The sequence below is a fragment of the Nipponia nippon genome, unplaced genomic scaffold (genome assembly GCF_047370975.1).
Source record: "Nipponia nippon isolate SJK-2023a ecotype South Korea unplaced genomic scaffold, ASM4737097v1 scaffold_10, whole genome shotgun sequence".
Classification (NCBI taxonomy): domain Eukaryota; kingdom Metazoa; phylum Chordata; class Aves; order Pelecaniformes; family Threskiornithidae; genus Nipponia; species Nipponia nippon.
Window position 1 is genome coordinate 28,095,174 of NW_028262291.1, and position 13,889 is coordinate 28,109,062.

Sequence of the window (13,889 nt, forward strand, 5' to 3'; positions counted from 1 at the left end):
CATTGCAGCCCTGGGACGGGAAAGGGGAGTTGGGTAGAAGGAAAAATAAGGCGGTCTGTGAGGGTAACAAAGGGACAGCCACTGGGGAGGGGGCTGTTGCATGGGTGGGGAAGGAAGGGGCTAACCAGTCCCCTTGTCCCTGTGCTCAGATGGTTTCTGGTGGGAGGGCACCAGTGGCTGCCAGAAAGAGCCAGCCCTGCCTTGTGGGAGGGAGATGCCCCTGGGACAGGGCACTCCTCCGACCCAGCCCAGCCCCAGTGCTCGGATACCCAGGAGCTCCTACCTGTAGGAGACCTGCTTTCTGATGGCCAAGTGCAGGAACTGCTCCTCCACCTCCGTCACCACCACCTCCCCTCTCATCTCCTCCCAAGGTGGATCCACGCCACGGAGGCCTGCATGTTGTGCTCGCCCGGTGCTCTCTGCATCTGCCGTTCTCAGGAGGCTTGCCGCAGCCCCCCTGGCCGCCTCGCCATCACCCCTGGCCGGGGTGAAGTCTGTCCAGGTCCTGGGACCTTCAGCCATGCTGGGGTGAAGTGCCTCTCCAGGCAGGGAGTCCTGCTCTGTCCCCACAAACCTCTTGGGCAGCTTGGTCCGGCCCCGCAGGGTCCCACGGTGCTGCTCTGCTTCACCTCCCCAGGGCCGTGGGACGATCTCAGCGAGATCTCAGCTTAACTACCCAGAAGAGCACGAGCACGGAGGAAAAACAGTGTCCAACTTTTTGCAGTGGTATTTATCAGCCTCTTGATAGCGGTTTGGGCAGCTCAGGCGCCGCAGCTCAGCCTCTCTCTGTCTCCACTGCCCTGCCACAGCAAAGCAGAGGAACAGCTGACGGAAACCCGGAGACGTTGGTGCTGCTCCTTGGAGGAGCCGGCACTGCGAGGGCAGCAGGGAGGGAACGGGAAACACAACACTCGCTGGAGAAGGGGTCTTAGGAGAGAGCGCATCCAGGAATGGCGATGCTTCCAGCAGGCAAAGGAGAGCCCGGGGTGCCTTCTGTGCCTACCCCCGGGGCCAGGCACGTCCCTTGGCGTCTCCGGCAGCAGCAGCTGAGTGGGAGAAGCAGGCAGAGGTAGGCAGCGAGGAAGGTGCCTGTGCACTGATCCTGCAGCAGCCCTCAAAAAGACAAAGCAGAAAGAGCGTGAGTGTGTGCGTGGGGAGGGGGGCTGCGGAGAGCTGCACCGAGTGAGGCAGCCTGGTGTCACCTTAGAGACACTCGGAAACTGGCACTTAACCCTTCAGAGGCCAGGGAGGCAGAGGAGGGTGACAACTCAGCCGCCCCTCACTGCTCGCAGCTCTGCTGGCGTCTGCTTGCCTGCAAGGGCTGCTCAGGGAGCTGGGTCTCAGCCACTCATCTTAACCAGGCACGCAGTCAGGTAAAGTCAGGCAGCCTGGAAAACTGCGTGACAGCAGCCCCAGAAGAGCAAAGTACCTGCTGCTCTGGCTGACTGTCCAACACAGATGAGATTTGTCTGGGGATGGAGTCCCCAGTTTTGGGCAGTGATACCCAAGGAGAGGTATGGCTATAGCGTGGCTTCCCTCTTCCCAGCAGGCTCACTCAGATCCTTGCCTCTTCAGAGGCCACATTATCCCTGCTTTTTACTAGTTCAAGGCATTTTTTCTTCAGTTCTGGCATCCAGAGGTAGAAAGGCCTTTCTGTCCTCTGCCCACGTCCATCAGGAGAGTTGCATCAGCTGTCTGTCCTGAGCTGGGACTGGACTTTGTGGCCTCAGTCCCACCTCTGGCCTGCCTCAGCCTTGCCCACCCCAGTGCTGCGGATGCCAGCTGGGGTGAGAGATCCCCACAAAGCTCCCATACGTGCCTGGCTGCTTGTTTTGGATTTGTTCTGCCCCAGATTCACACGCTGAGGCTTTACCTGCTGGGCACTGGGAAATCCGAGCTTCGGGTCTATAAGTGCCACCCCTTGCATCAGTTGCCCGTGGCAAGGTCCTGCAGTCATGTACTACATCAGGGACACACTGCTGTCACCCCTAATCCCAGTGTCTTCCCATAAAGGGCTGGCACGACAGGAGCTGGAACGTGTCCGCAGCCTGTTCTGACTGTTTTATCACCTTGGGAGTCATCAGGAGCAGCTCATCCCTCTTGCCAGCAGTCCCCATCACTTCCATGCAGCCTGTGGCACCTCTGCTGCAGGGTGCCATGGCAGGACACATTCCCACGCCACTCCTGACCCCAATCTGGGAAGCAGCAGGGGATGGAGAAGGGCTGTGCCTTTCCCTGGGAACCACAGCTCGCTGGCACCTCCAGTTCAAGTTACCGAACCTTTGTCTGGCCCTAAATGTCACGATGACATCTGCCCCCTGTCCTGCACTTGCTAGAGGATTTGTGCCTCCCAGGGGCATGGCAGCCCCCGAACCCACTCCTCCGCACAGTCGTGACTTGCAGGCAGCCCCGCACCCTCCTCGCCGCATGACTCAGCCCCTCCAGCCCCCACAGGAGTTTTGCTCCCCTTGAAAGCCGGAGTGCCGCTGGGCCAGCCCTCCCTGACTGGCAGAGCTGGCCTGGGGGAAGTGGCTTCACCCTTGCTTGCTGGGACCGAGATGTGCCGGGGAGCTTGCCGGCACTCCCCGCGCCGATGCACGGCCCTGCTCCGTGTTGTCCTGCTGCCCACAGGCACTGCGGAGGCTGGGAGCAGGCTGTGGGAAAGGAGAAGCAGTGGGTACCCCTGGCTGGTGCAGAGGGACCTGTGGCACCTCACTGCTTCTCACCACCCACTGGGCGATGCCTCTCTGCCTGCCCCGGGGCTCACCCTGGCCTGGCGGTGCCCCCCGTTGGCCAGGTGCCATGAGAGCCACCTCCACCGGCGCTGGCCGGCTGGGCTGCCAGGGCAGGGCAGAGCTGGGCTGCCCAGAGGAGCTACGGGGGATGCAGGATGCAGGTCCACTCACACTCCCAGGAGGTTTTGGCAAACATCTGTCTTGTCCCTCAAGGTTGAAGGAGTCAGTGGCCCCCAGGAAGGGGATGGCCAGGCTGGGGTGGATGCGAGTTGGAGGTTGGGGAAGCACAGGGTCTGGGTGCGGGAAGGAGGGAGGAGCCACCTGGGGGGGTTCTCACTGATGGCTGCGGTGCCATAGGAAAGGGGCTTCAGGGAGGGAAGCAGAGGTCCTTATTGCAGGAAACTTCTAAGAGCCCCGGGGTCGCAGTGTCTCTAGTTGAGGCAGAGAGAGGGGCAGGATGGTGGGTGCCTCCTGCCTTCCCACGGGGGCTGATCCTGTGCTACAGAAAGCCCCTCTGGGGCAAGAAGCAGCCAGCAGAGGATTTTGCCCCTTTCTACCCCTGTGCCAAACTGTATGGCTGTCACACAGGCAGCGCATCCAGATTTTGTGAGTCTGGAGAAGAGGAGACATCACGGGATATGCCTGCATGAGGGGAGGTAAAGGATTGCTCAGGCTTCTGCATCTCTCTTTGCAGGACGTTTCACGTGGCTGTCACTAATGGGGTCACCCTTCCCTTGGAGGATGCCATTAGAGCTACCTGAGGACCTGGGAAGAGCAGGGAGACGCTGGCTGGGGACAGCGTGGCTGGGCGGTGGGACTGGGTCAGTCCCCACCTGGGGCTCACCCGCTTACCTGGGGCACAGGCAGGAGAGGGCTTCTCCTGTCCTCTCCTGGGTAGGGGTTTCCTTCTGCGTGGGCACACGGGATGCTGCAAGGGCAGCTCGGTGTTGCCATACAGACCCCGTCCTCCCTTTTGCAGTCACAGGCAGGGCATGGGCTTTCTAGGAAGTGGCATTTCTAGTGAGTAAAGCTCTGGGAGAGTACAGTCTCCTTCCCTTGGCACAAGAAGAGGAACCTCCACCCTGCTCACCCATAAGCCCTGTTTCAGGCACCAGGTTAGAAAATCAACATGGATTTGTTGAGGCTGAGGCGGGCTGGGTGAGGGTCGGGCCAGGTGCCATCGCTGTTAACAAGCCCTCAGCACCTGGGGAGCGTCAGGAGGTGCAACTGCCCTGTTCTCCCCAGAAGGTGTCCAAAAGCCTGGGTCCCTTGCCAGGCAGCAGGACCGAAGCCTGCCGATCCCATGATGGCTCCATGTGAGAACTGCTAGCACAGTCTCAAACGGTGCCAGCAAGAGGGACCATGCCAGACTGGGAGAGCGGGGATGCTCTTCTGAGAGCCCTAATAGCACAAGTACTCCTGTAACAAACGCAATGTACCCGCCAGGCTGCTGCCACGCGCCGCCAGCGGCCCGCTCGGCAGCGGCGAGCTGCAAAAGCCAATTCTTTTCCCTTTTTTTTCAAGTTGGCCTGGTAACAGAGAACAGTTGGGAATAATTTGTCTCTGAAAAACGAAGCCTGTGTTCTGTTAGCGTTCTTTTGTTCAGGGCTTGTACGTATCGACAGCGCAGAGGTTTGTTAGAAATGTAACCCTAAATGGGCAAAAGCCCGGCTTGGCGTGGCGGAGCTCGGCTGGGGGCATTTGGAGCAGACCAGCGTAACTGAGTGAGGCTGAAGGTGACTTGTAAAGAAGGTGCCCTCTCGCTTTGCTAATTCTCTCGTTCTTCTCTAATTAGTCACTGTAGCCGAATTGGTAGGTATGATTGGCTGGCTGAGTTTCGGGAGGCATAGCGGGGATCAAAAGATCCTAATGTGCCTGTTTTGAGCGGCTCAGAGTTATCCAGTAGACTGCAGAATTAGGAGGATTTGTCAAGATGAAGGGAAATTTGCTCTTGATGGATGGGGGTTCTGGTTCCTCCGGTTGTGTCGGTGTTAAAGGAGCCAAAGCCTGAGAAATCGTCCTTTTAAGAACTCCTCTCTTGCACCCATTTCCCTTGATGTTTTGGAGCGTGCATGAAGGGCAGAGGCCAGAATCTTCCTGGCAGGCAACACCCAAAGAGCCGAGTGGTGTTGCACTGGGGCAAGGGAGGCAGGAGCCCTTCCCCTGGATGAAATCTGGTGGGAGCAGGGAGAAGCCTGGTCGCACGGTGGAGGAAGGTGCAGCACGCTGACGCAGGAGTAGGAGGCTGCTTTTGGACAAGGTGCCGCAGGGAAAACGTCAGACCCTCAACTTAAAACTAGTTCTGGCCCAGGTCACAACCTGCACGGCAGGGGCAGGCATTTCCTCGCATCCGTGGGTGCGTGCAGGGGAAGGGGGCTCTGTAAAGCCCCCATCAGACTAACCCGCCGTGGATCCCACGTCAAACCCCCCCTTGGCAGTACAACCCAGCCAAGGAGAGAGCTCCTCTCTCTGCCAGCCACTGTTCGATGGCCGGCCCTGTCACAACAGGGTGGCAACAGCTCAGTGCTTTACTCCTCTCCACAAAGAAATCGTAATCTGCGGAAAGAGACCTTTGCAAGCCTCGAGCCGCATATCCTCCTCCTGTGGCAAAGACGGAGCCCTGCTGTACCAGCCCGGCCAGAGGCAGGAGACGGAGCCACCTTTCTGCGCCTCTGAGAGGGGCTCCTGCTGCCTTCCAGCTGTGGAGGGCTTGGTCACAAGGAGGAGTTGTTTCAATAGCCAAATTCTAACGAATCCACTTGGAGCTTTCTAGAAAATGAAGATTCATTTTCTAGACCCCCTGTGGTCTTGTATTTCACACAAAACCAGGACAAAACCTACCAGTTTTTGGGGATGTAAATGGACTATTAGGGGTACAGGCTGACAGCCAGCCAGGTCCCAAGTTGTTACCGATCTGAGCGCGGCTGCTCTGCTTTTACAGTTAACCGAAGGATTTAAGTATTTTTTCAGACCAGATGGGACCAGAGCCACGGTGCTGCCAGCAATGCCTTTGTTGTACAGACCCTCGCACAGCCCCTTCATCAGAGGAGCTCGTTGCACCTCATCATAAACTTTCTTCCATGATCTTCCTCCTTCCGAGAAGATGATGTTAACGGTATTTTGGAGCAGGAGAAGAAACTGAGGCAGAACAGTTCTGACTTGCTCAGAACTGCAGAAGAAATCACAGTGCTGCTGAAAATAAAACATGCAAGTTTGCTTCTAGCCCCTGACAGTGAGCACGAGGTCCCAGCACTGAACCAATTCCGCACGCGTCCGGGGAACAGGACAGGCAGGCAGCAGGAGGTGAGGAGCTGTGCACGTGGGCTGGCGTGATAACCATGCCTCAATGAAAGGACCCGTCAACCCAGGGCTGATGCTGCATCTTTTTATTTTATTTTTATTTTGCTTCACTAAGCAAATGCAGAGCGAGTGATAGGAGGAAGGGAAAAGGTGGCTTGAAAAAACAAAAAAAAAAACCAAACAAAAAACAAACAGGAGGGAAGAAGCAGCTGCTGGACTATAAGGGGAAAGTGAGTTGCTAACAAGAAAGAAGTTCATAGATGCCAAGCCCGCACTAATTCTTAATAAAATACAATACTGAAAATAGGATCTGAGAGTCTCCAAAATACAATATCTTAAGGGATCGGCAATAATACAAAATAAGGTTCATTATGTACAAACGAGTTCTGCTCTTGGTCTCTGTACAACGGTGGGAGTGGGAGGCACGGGGACATGCTCAGTGGAAGTGTCGGGGTGGAGGAGGGTGTGCTTGGACCCGGCAGTGGTTCTTTGTGCTGGGGTGGAGGTGGAGGATGGGGAATGCAGTGGTTTCTGGTGACCAGCGGGTCCTGTGTGAACCTCGAGAAGAGCAGAGCTATGCTGAAGGCCTTCCTCTTCCTCACCCCACTGGCCACGCATGTATGGTTGCAGCTAGCTGTGTCCAAATTTGTCCTAAATGGCTTCAGGGGGCAAAACCAGTTTTCAAAAGGGAGAAAAGAGAGATGTGAGGGCCCTTCCCTCACTTCTCCCAGTCCTTGAGCAAGAGCCATCCCATCCTTCCTCTCCAGGAAGCCCTCTCCACTCCCAGCCCAGGGGGAGAGGAGAGGCTGGGGCAGTGCAGAGTGAGTCCCGGGTGCTTGAAGAGAAGCAAGCCAGGGGAGCCTGCTGTGAGACCCGGCAGAGTGCACAGGGCCTCCCACGTACAAACACGGGGCAGCCTGCCACATCCCAGATCTGACACTCATGTCCCACATTGTCCTTCCAACAAATGGCAGCTGAGGGAATGGAGCGAGGAGACACTTGAGCCTTTCAGCAGGGCTTTTGCCGGGGAAGAAGAAGGGTCAGAAATGGGTGTCCAGGTGCTAAAGAGGATGGCATAGGCTTGAGATGAGGTCATTTCAGCACCAAACTTGGCAAGTCTGGCCTGAAGGCTGGTATGCAAGAGTTTGCTACCTTTGGTGCTAGCACTTAGAAGGAAGAGGTCTAGAACAGTCTTTGGTGACCCTGGCCAATTCCAACGTGCCACCTCTTTCCTGACAGACGTACCTGTCACCAGAGATGCCAGTATGTCCTCAGTGGCTTTCACAACACTGCGGTGCACACGGAGGATGTGAGGGGAATGATGGCTATCCGACAGCTCTCCGATGGGCTGTAGAGCTGTCCTTGGTGGTTCCTAGAAAGACCCCATTCGGCATGAAGCAGAACTGGGGATGGAGAGCTGGGATGGGGATCAGGTTATGGGAGCGGGTTTCTCTCACGCACTCTCAAAGCAGGAGGCCTGCAGAATGGAAAGTGAGAAGGCTGCTGACCTGGTTAGCACTGCACTGTAGGGCCCAAGCTGGGAACAGAAAGGGAAATACCACCCCTGCCAAAGCAAGGGTGCCGAGGGTGGGGAGAAGTGGGTGGTGGGGGAAAATTGTTCTCTGTTTCAGCACTCTGGTTGTCCAGAAGCTGCTGGCTAATTTTTATGGTGGTTTATCTGTCTGGGATCTGTCTCCCCCACTCCGTTTGTGTGCAGATATTTGCAGATAGTTGGCGTGGAAGTTATGTAGCCATGTCCATCAAGAGAAAACTAGAGCAAGGAAGAACTAGGTTTTCTCTCAACGGAAGCAGAAGTATACTAACAGATGGAGGGGAAGGAATGAGCTCAAACTCTCCAGAGCCATCTCTCCAGCACCAGCATCACCCACTCCTAAGCCCCCCAGGCAGGACAGTAAATCCAGCACTCTCTCTCTCTCCTTCAGGTGCATCTGATGTAGCCAAGGGGTACACGTCTGGGGACAGGCCCCTTGGTCTGGAGGCTTTGGGGAGTGAGCTGAATAGTTTGAGGGCTTCCCCTGATCTCCCTCCACTCCAAGGCGAGCCCATACCCATAGGGTAGTGCTCATTTAAGCAGGAGGTAAGGCCAGGAGAAAAGGGCATCTCAGGGCTTCGCCAGACATTTATTGCTGGTTCTGGCAGTCCTGCGACTCCCCTCAGAGAGATCAGTACTAACAGGGGAGCGTGGGGAAGGGGAGGAGCTGAACCCAAGGCCAGTTTAGGAGTGTCTGAATGCAGCGTCCTCTCCCGCCAAGTCCCCTCAGTTGCTCGGTGAGGAGGGAATCCTGCAATCAGACAGACGAGGCCTTGAGGTCCAGCAGCTGCTACAAGTATTCAGCTGTCTCACTGGAGCTTGTCTCCCTGAGGAAAAGAAAAGACAAGGCATCAGTCAAGGTTCATTGCAGCCTCCTATGCAAATTCACCTCTCTGTGTGCCCAGCTGTTTTGCTCTGACCAGCATGGAGCCCTTCCCCAGGGCACTGAATGACCAGCAAGCCTGGGACCACCTGAATCACCCAGTCCTCCCCACCTCTATGCCAGTGGAAGACTGCTTTATGGAGTCCCGAACTTTTGCTCTAGAAAATAAACTTGGTCTTACGCTCCCCGCCAGCACTGGCCTCCTCCAGCCACTGCTCTTCAGCTAATTGCCTGTCCCAGGCAGCTCAGCTGTCCCTAGCTTGCAGCAGAGAGGACATGCCTGCTGCTCACTCCCAGACACCACGCTGTGTTTTGGGGCTCAGAGGGTGGCCCCCACCTGCTTACCTCTCATGGAATTGCTCTTTGAGGTGGGCGAGAGTTGGGTCAGTTCGGTTCTGGTCAGGACCCTCCAGCTGGGATTTGCTCAGATATTTGGCCGTCTCATGTGTCCTGGCCAGATGAGGCCTTCCCTCCTCAGACTGCCCTTTTTCGGCCTCCCACCCCTCAGGATGGTCCATGGTTAGGAAGGAGCTATAGCTCTCTTCTAAGGAGCCAGCACCCTCATCATAGAAAAGGAGGCTCCGTGACTGAACTGGAAAAAAGGAGAGCATTGGTTAACAATGAGGACAAGGTCTCTTGCAATGGGTGTGGGTCACGGTGGTGGTTTCAGCACATGCTCACCCAGCCATGGCCTTGTCCATGTGTAACTGTGCAGGAGGCCTGCTCTGCAGGATACCCACCACCCCCCAGCTTCGGGAGGCAAAGGCCCCCCTGGACACATGGCCTCTTCAACAGACAATCAATCTGCCCTGGGGCTTTTCCCTCGTGTTCCTTCCTTTGACACTTATCATGTTTTGGGACAATGGTTAGCAGAGAATGACAACAGGCCCAAACAAGGTGCTGTTATCAGAGTCTGTACCACTGACAGGCCAGGAATCTCCCCTCGCCAGAGCCCCAGCACATGGGGTAGGCACTGAGGGGAGGATGCTACCCCTGAACTGGGAGTGTAGAGAGAAGAGCTGGAAATGGTTTGACAGAGTGAACTGGAGGAACCACGTTAGACTCACTCTTACTAGTTGTGTAAATGTCTGGTGCTGGTGTTGCTTTCACTGTCTGTGATGCTGAAGAGAACTCAGGGAGACAGGGCATCAGGGATCCCAGGATCAGAACGAAGCAGAGTGCCAGCACCTAGACAGGAGATCAGCACAGAGTTAGTGCCGCTAGCCATGAGGAAACACTCCTCCCGCAGCACACAAACATGAGGCTGTGTGAGAACATGTGGTCAGGCTGACAATTGGGTCACTGTGGTCCCCCAGGGAGGGAAAGGGCTTGCTCTGCTAATCTCTGCTGCAAATCTAAGAAGGGAAGCCAGAAGCTCCCTCATGTGCTTTATTTGAAGTATTTCTGGTTCAATAGTGAGAACTTGCCCATCCAGCTGATGAGAGATGGTGGAAGGCATAGTTAGGGAACATGCTGAGAAAGAGGGAGACTCAGCAAAAGGGATGAACTCTGCCTTGACCAAAGGGAACCTGACCATCGGCTCAGTAGGAGCTGTAGTGGGCTGTAAGAAAACGAGCTCACTGGGAGAAATCTGTGAGGTACCACAGCACATAGCAAAGTGAAGCTACTGTCCATGTGAGGACAGAAATGACAGAAGAACTGCAGCCGCCTAATACCTGAAAGCAAGAATGGAGAGTCCAAGGAAAGGGTTACATTTATGCTTGACATGCACATATGCTGGACCACGTGTCCGTGCCTTCTGCTGTCAGGCAGAACAGTCAGAGCTACTGGGCAGTATAAAAGGAGAGAGGCAGATGAACACTCCCTGGAAATCCCCCTCTGGTAGGTCTGCACCTGTCTGTAAATTCTGCCATAATAGTAAAGGTTCAGAGTGAGATGCCAGTGCTGAGCGTAAGGGACTCTACAGAGTTTAGGGAACTACCAGTACAGAGCAAGAGGGGACACATGGGAAATGATACAGAGCCAAATCCTTACCACCCGAATACCCCTGTGCCACGGGTGGTATGTAACTAGCTGCCGCCAGCTCAGTGCTCAGACTGAGCACATCAAAGAGGCAACGCACCTGTTGGTGATTTCTACTACCTATGTATAAACTAGCTAAGTCTGACCTGTGAGGACACCTGTGGGGACAGCCAGCAACTGCTTGACTGCTTTTCAGAATAGCCACCTATTTCAGAATATCCATGCCTCAGTAACGCACAGAAGCTGGCACATCAAGGTAATTTTGACCACCAGTAGATTCCAGGAGATGTGGAAGATCAAATAATAGCACGGGGATATTATGCTATGTAAAGAGGGATTTTAATTGTCTAGACTCTTCGTGGCTATTTTTAAAGTAAGGCAATTAAATGTGGACAGCATGGACGCTGTCTAAGCACATCATATCTGGCACACAAGGCATTTAGAACCCTTATTCCATAAAAACAGGGGAAAAAATAAATTCTGAATAGATGTTGTTTGGAATTATCATAGCCAAACACACAACTTCCAGAAAGGGGAGCCAGCCCTGTGAAGCTTGTTCTTCTCTTCTAAAACAAAACAGGCTTTATGGGCTGGGAAAGAGCAGTGTACTTAACATCTTGCTTTAACATGGCTTTCAACTGGGGCTTTGCAAACCAGCATTGTTTTTACTCTGTTTTGTTTCAGGTTAACTCTGATGCTCTGATTCGGTTCCAGTTCAAACTCTGTAACAGTTCATAACAATAATTCTTGGTTTGACTCTGAGTACCACTCATCTCGCAGCTTTTGACCATTTCACCATTTTGACCTCTTAAAAAGCAAGGGAAACTAAGCTAGAGGAAACTACTGCAAAACCAGTTGGTAAGGTGGAGGCAAAATTAATCAAAAAACGACATTCTGAGAGCGTAGTTATCAAATGGTACACTGTCAAACTGGGAGGAAGTAGCAGATGGAGTAGCAGAGAGATCTGTTATGGCTCTGGCAAGATTCAACATTTTTAAGCTTGACTTGGATGATGGACTGTATCAAATCTGCAGATGGGAGAAACTACAAGCAGACTGGCTTTTGGTCAGGATTCAAATTCAGAATCATCTTGACCATGGGGAGGAGTGGTCCAAGAAACAGTGAGGAAATCAATACAGACAAATGCCAAGACCTGCTGAGACCTGCGAGGTGGCAGGACTGATTAACAGAGGAAACACATCAGCAGCTACGTGGCCGGGCAGCTGTTCTACAGAAGAGGATCTGGGAGTTAAAATGGAGCACAAGGTGGGCATAAGTCACTGTCACTTTGCAAAGGGCAAATCTCAGCCTGGGCAGTATGAACGGGCTTTCTGGCTGCCTGGCTGGCTCTGTACTGGCCTTCAGGTGGAACACTGTGTCCAGCTTTGGGCCCTGTACTTCCAAAAAGATGTGGGGCAATTGGAGGAAGTTTGGAAGAGAGCTCTGGGAACAAGCAGTGATTCAGTAACTCAGCCTGCAAGGGAAGACTGAAGAAATCATAGTCATTTAGCAGAGCAGGCTGAAGGGAGTTGCTCGAAAACAACAGTTTTCAAATATGTAAAATGCAGCTGCACAAAGGGAGGGTAAACTGATCTTGCTTACAGTGGGCAGAAGAAGTTGTAATAGGCTTAAGCTGTTGCAAGGAATACTGAGATGAGATAGCAAGAAGGCTTTATCTGGGAAAGATAACAAAGCATTGGAATGGTTTGCCTGAGGAGGCTGAGGACTGCTCATCACTGGAGGCCTTCAAGAACTGGTCAGACAAATATCCAGCAGGAATCACACAGGGCTAAAAAAGAAGGGTACTCTGCTCCACTCCCATGCTGCAAGGCATGATGATTCTACATATCTGTCGTGATAAGGAGTGCTGTATTTGAAAATGGAAAATGGGAACTCGGAGGCCTGTGAGAGGAACTGGCCACAGATAGAAAAGCAAATTACAAATTCTTGAAATGCTTCAAAGCTAGGAAGCCTGAGAGAGTTGGTGTGTGGGCTGGGATGCCGTGGAACGAAGGGAGTAGCAAGGAGAGATAAGACATTGTTGGGAAGCTAAATTAGGTATTTTATCAGCCTATAGCACAGGAGATGTCTGGAAGGCACCTCTCCTGAACTTGCTCATTCCAGGCAGTAGCGATGAAGAACTGCTGGAGCCAGGGGTGCTCTGATGAGCTGCTGCATTAAGGAGCAATGAGTCACTGGGCCCAGCTGGGTCACACCCGAAAATGTGGAAAGAACTTGGGAATGAAGCCACAGAGCAGCCAAGAGAAAAGACAGTCATTAAAATCTGGTCTGACACGGGGGCAGCAAAGAGTAGCGAAAGTTTGAGCAGGTTTTGAAAGGAGAAAGTGCTGGAAATTACAGAGCAGGGTCTCTGGAACCAAGGAAACTGATTGAACCAAGAGCGAAAAACAAACCCTCAGGACACTGAGGGTGCTGAGAAAGTGGGGCAAGCACCTCATCATCTGTTTGCCTTTCATGACTGCTAACAGTACAGAAGTGATAACTAGATATAGATAACTAACTTTGACAAATTTGTCTCACGCAGCTACTACGACAATCCTGCAAAGGCATCACAGGGTTGAAGGTTATATATTCATCATGGATAAGAAACTTTCCCCCTGGCAAAAAATGAAGAATAAGCAATTAACTCTGGTTATGGCCACACACTGGCATGCCCCAAAGCTCTACAGTGAAGCCAATATTGCTTAACCATGATCCTCCACTATGAGAAATAAGAGGCAAACAGGGATTACTAAAACCAACAGACAACCCCGAATCATTTTGGTTAGTCAAAAGGGCAAATGAAGAGAATTCCAGCTGGATTTAACAAAGCCTGATGTGCTTGCCTATAGCAAGAACAGATGCCACTTCTTGCTGATAAACTCAAGGTAATGCCCACTGGGAGGAATTCTTGAACTGTTCATCTGCCCTGCTGAGTTCAACATTAAGCATTACCAACTCAGCAAAAGAAAACTTTACCCATTACAATGGAAGCTCATTGAAGATTTTTGCTGAATGTCAAAAATTATTTTTGCTAATGAAAAGCAAACAAAGTGCTGTTTTGCCCAAAGAGCAAGACAGTGAAAATGCAGGAATTATTCTAATGCTGTTGCATGAACAACTAACACTACTGATGTTTGTATGACACAGGGCCCAGTTCTGGTGACTCTTAACACAAAAGGAGAGAACAGATGTAACAAGCAACACAGCTGGGCAGCAGGGAAGAGGGCAGGGACAGGCAATCGACAAAGCTGTGTGGGGAAGCATGGCCAATAAGGAAGATGGAAATGAAGCTCATACCATTAGACAGGTCCCAGTCTGCGTGGAAGCCATTTTGTAAGGTCTGGAGACTTTCCCAGCTACCAGAGCCTGCAGCTTCTGTAACTGCTGGAGCAGAGTCCTAGGATAAAAAACAACCCAAATCAAAACTTGATAA

The 13,889-nt window shown here is 53.0% G+C and overlaps 2 protein-coding genes across 4 annotated transcripts in view; both read right to left on the reverse strand.

The window, feature by feature from the left end:
• Positions 1 to 792, reverse strand: part of DGKZ (diacylglycerol kinase zeta) — a 53,077-nt gene extending 52,285 nt beyond the window's left edge. Inside the window, exon 1 of the mRNA XM_087746176.1 lies at positions 284 to 792. Within this exon, the coding sequence (XP_087602302.1) occupies positions 284 to 522 (239 nt within the window). The 5' untranslated portion in view covers positions 523 to 792. The remainder of the gene's footprint in view (positions 1 to 283) is intronic.
• A 5,314-nt stretch (positions 793 to 6,106) lies between these two features.
• The window catches only part of CREB3L1 (cAMP responsive element binding protein 3 like 1), a 46,438-nt gene continuing 38,655 nt past the window's right edge, over positions 6,107 to 13,889 (reverse strand). For 2 of the 3 annotated variants that reach the window (XM_087746778.1, XM_087746777.1), the window contains exons 9-12: positions 13,754 to 13,853; positions 9,538 to 9,658; positions 8,816 to 9,062; positions 6,107 to 8,414 (exon numbers count right to left, since the gene is read on the reverse strand). In XM_087746778.1, coding sequence (XP_087602904.1) covers positions 8,378 to 8,414; positions 8,816 to 9,062; positions 9,538 to 9,658; positions 13,754 to 13,853 — 505 coding nt within the window. In that variant the 3' untranslated portion in view covers positions 6,107 to 8,377. The remainder of the gene's footprint in view (positions 8,415 to 8,815; positions 9,063 to 9,537; positions 9,659 to 13,753; positions 13,854 to 13,889) is intronic. The other variant, XM_087746779.1, reaches the window with a different exon arrangement.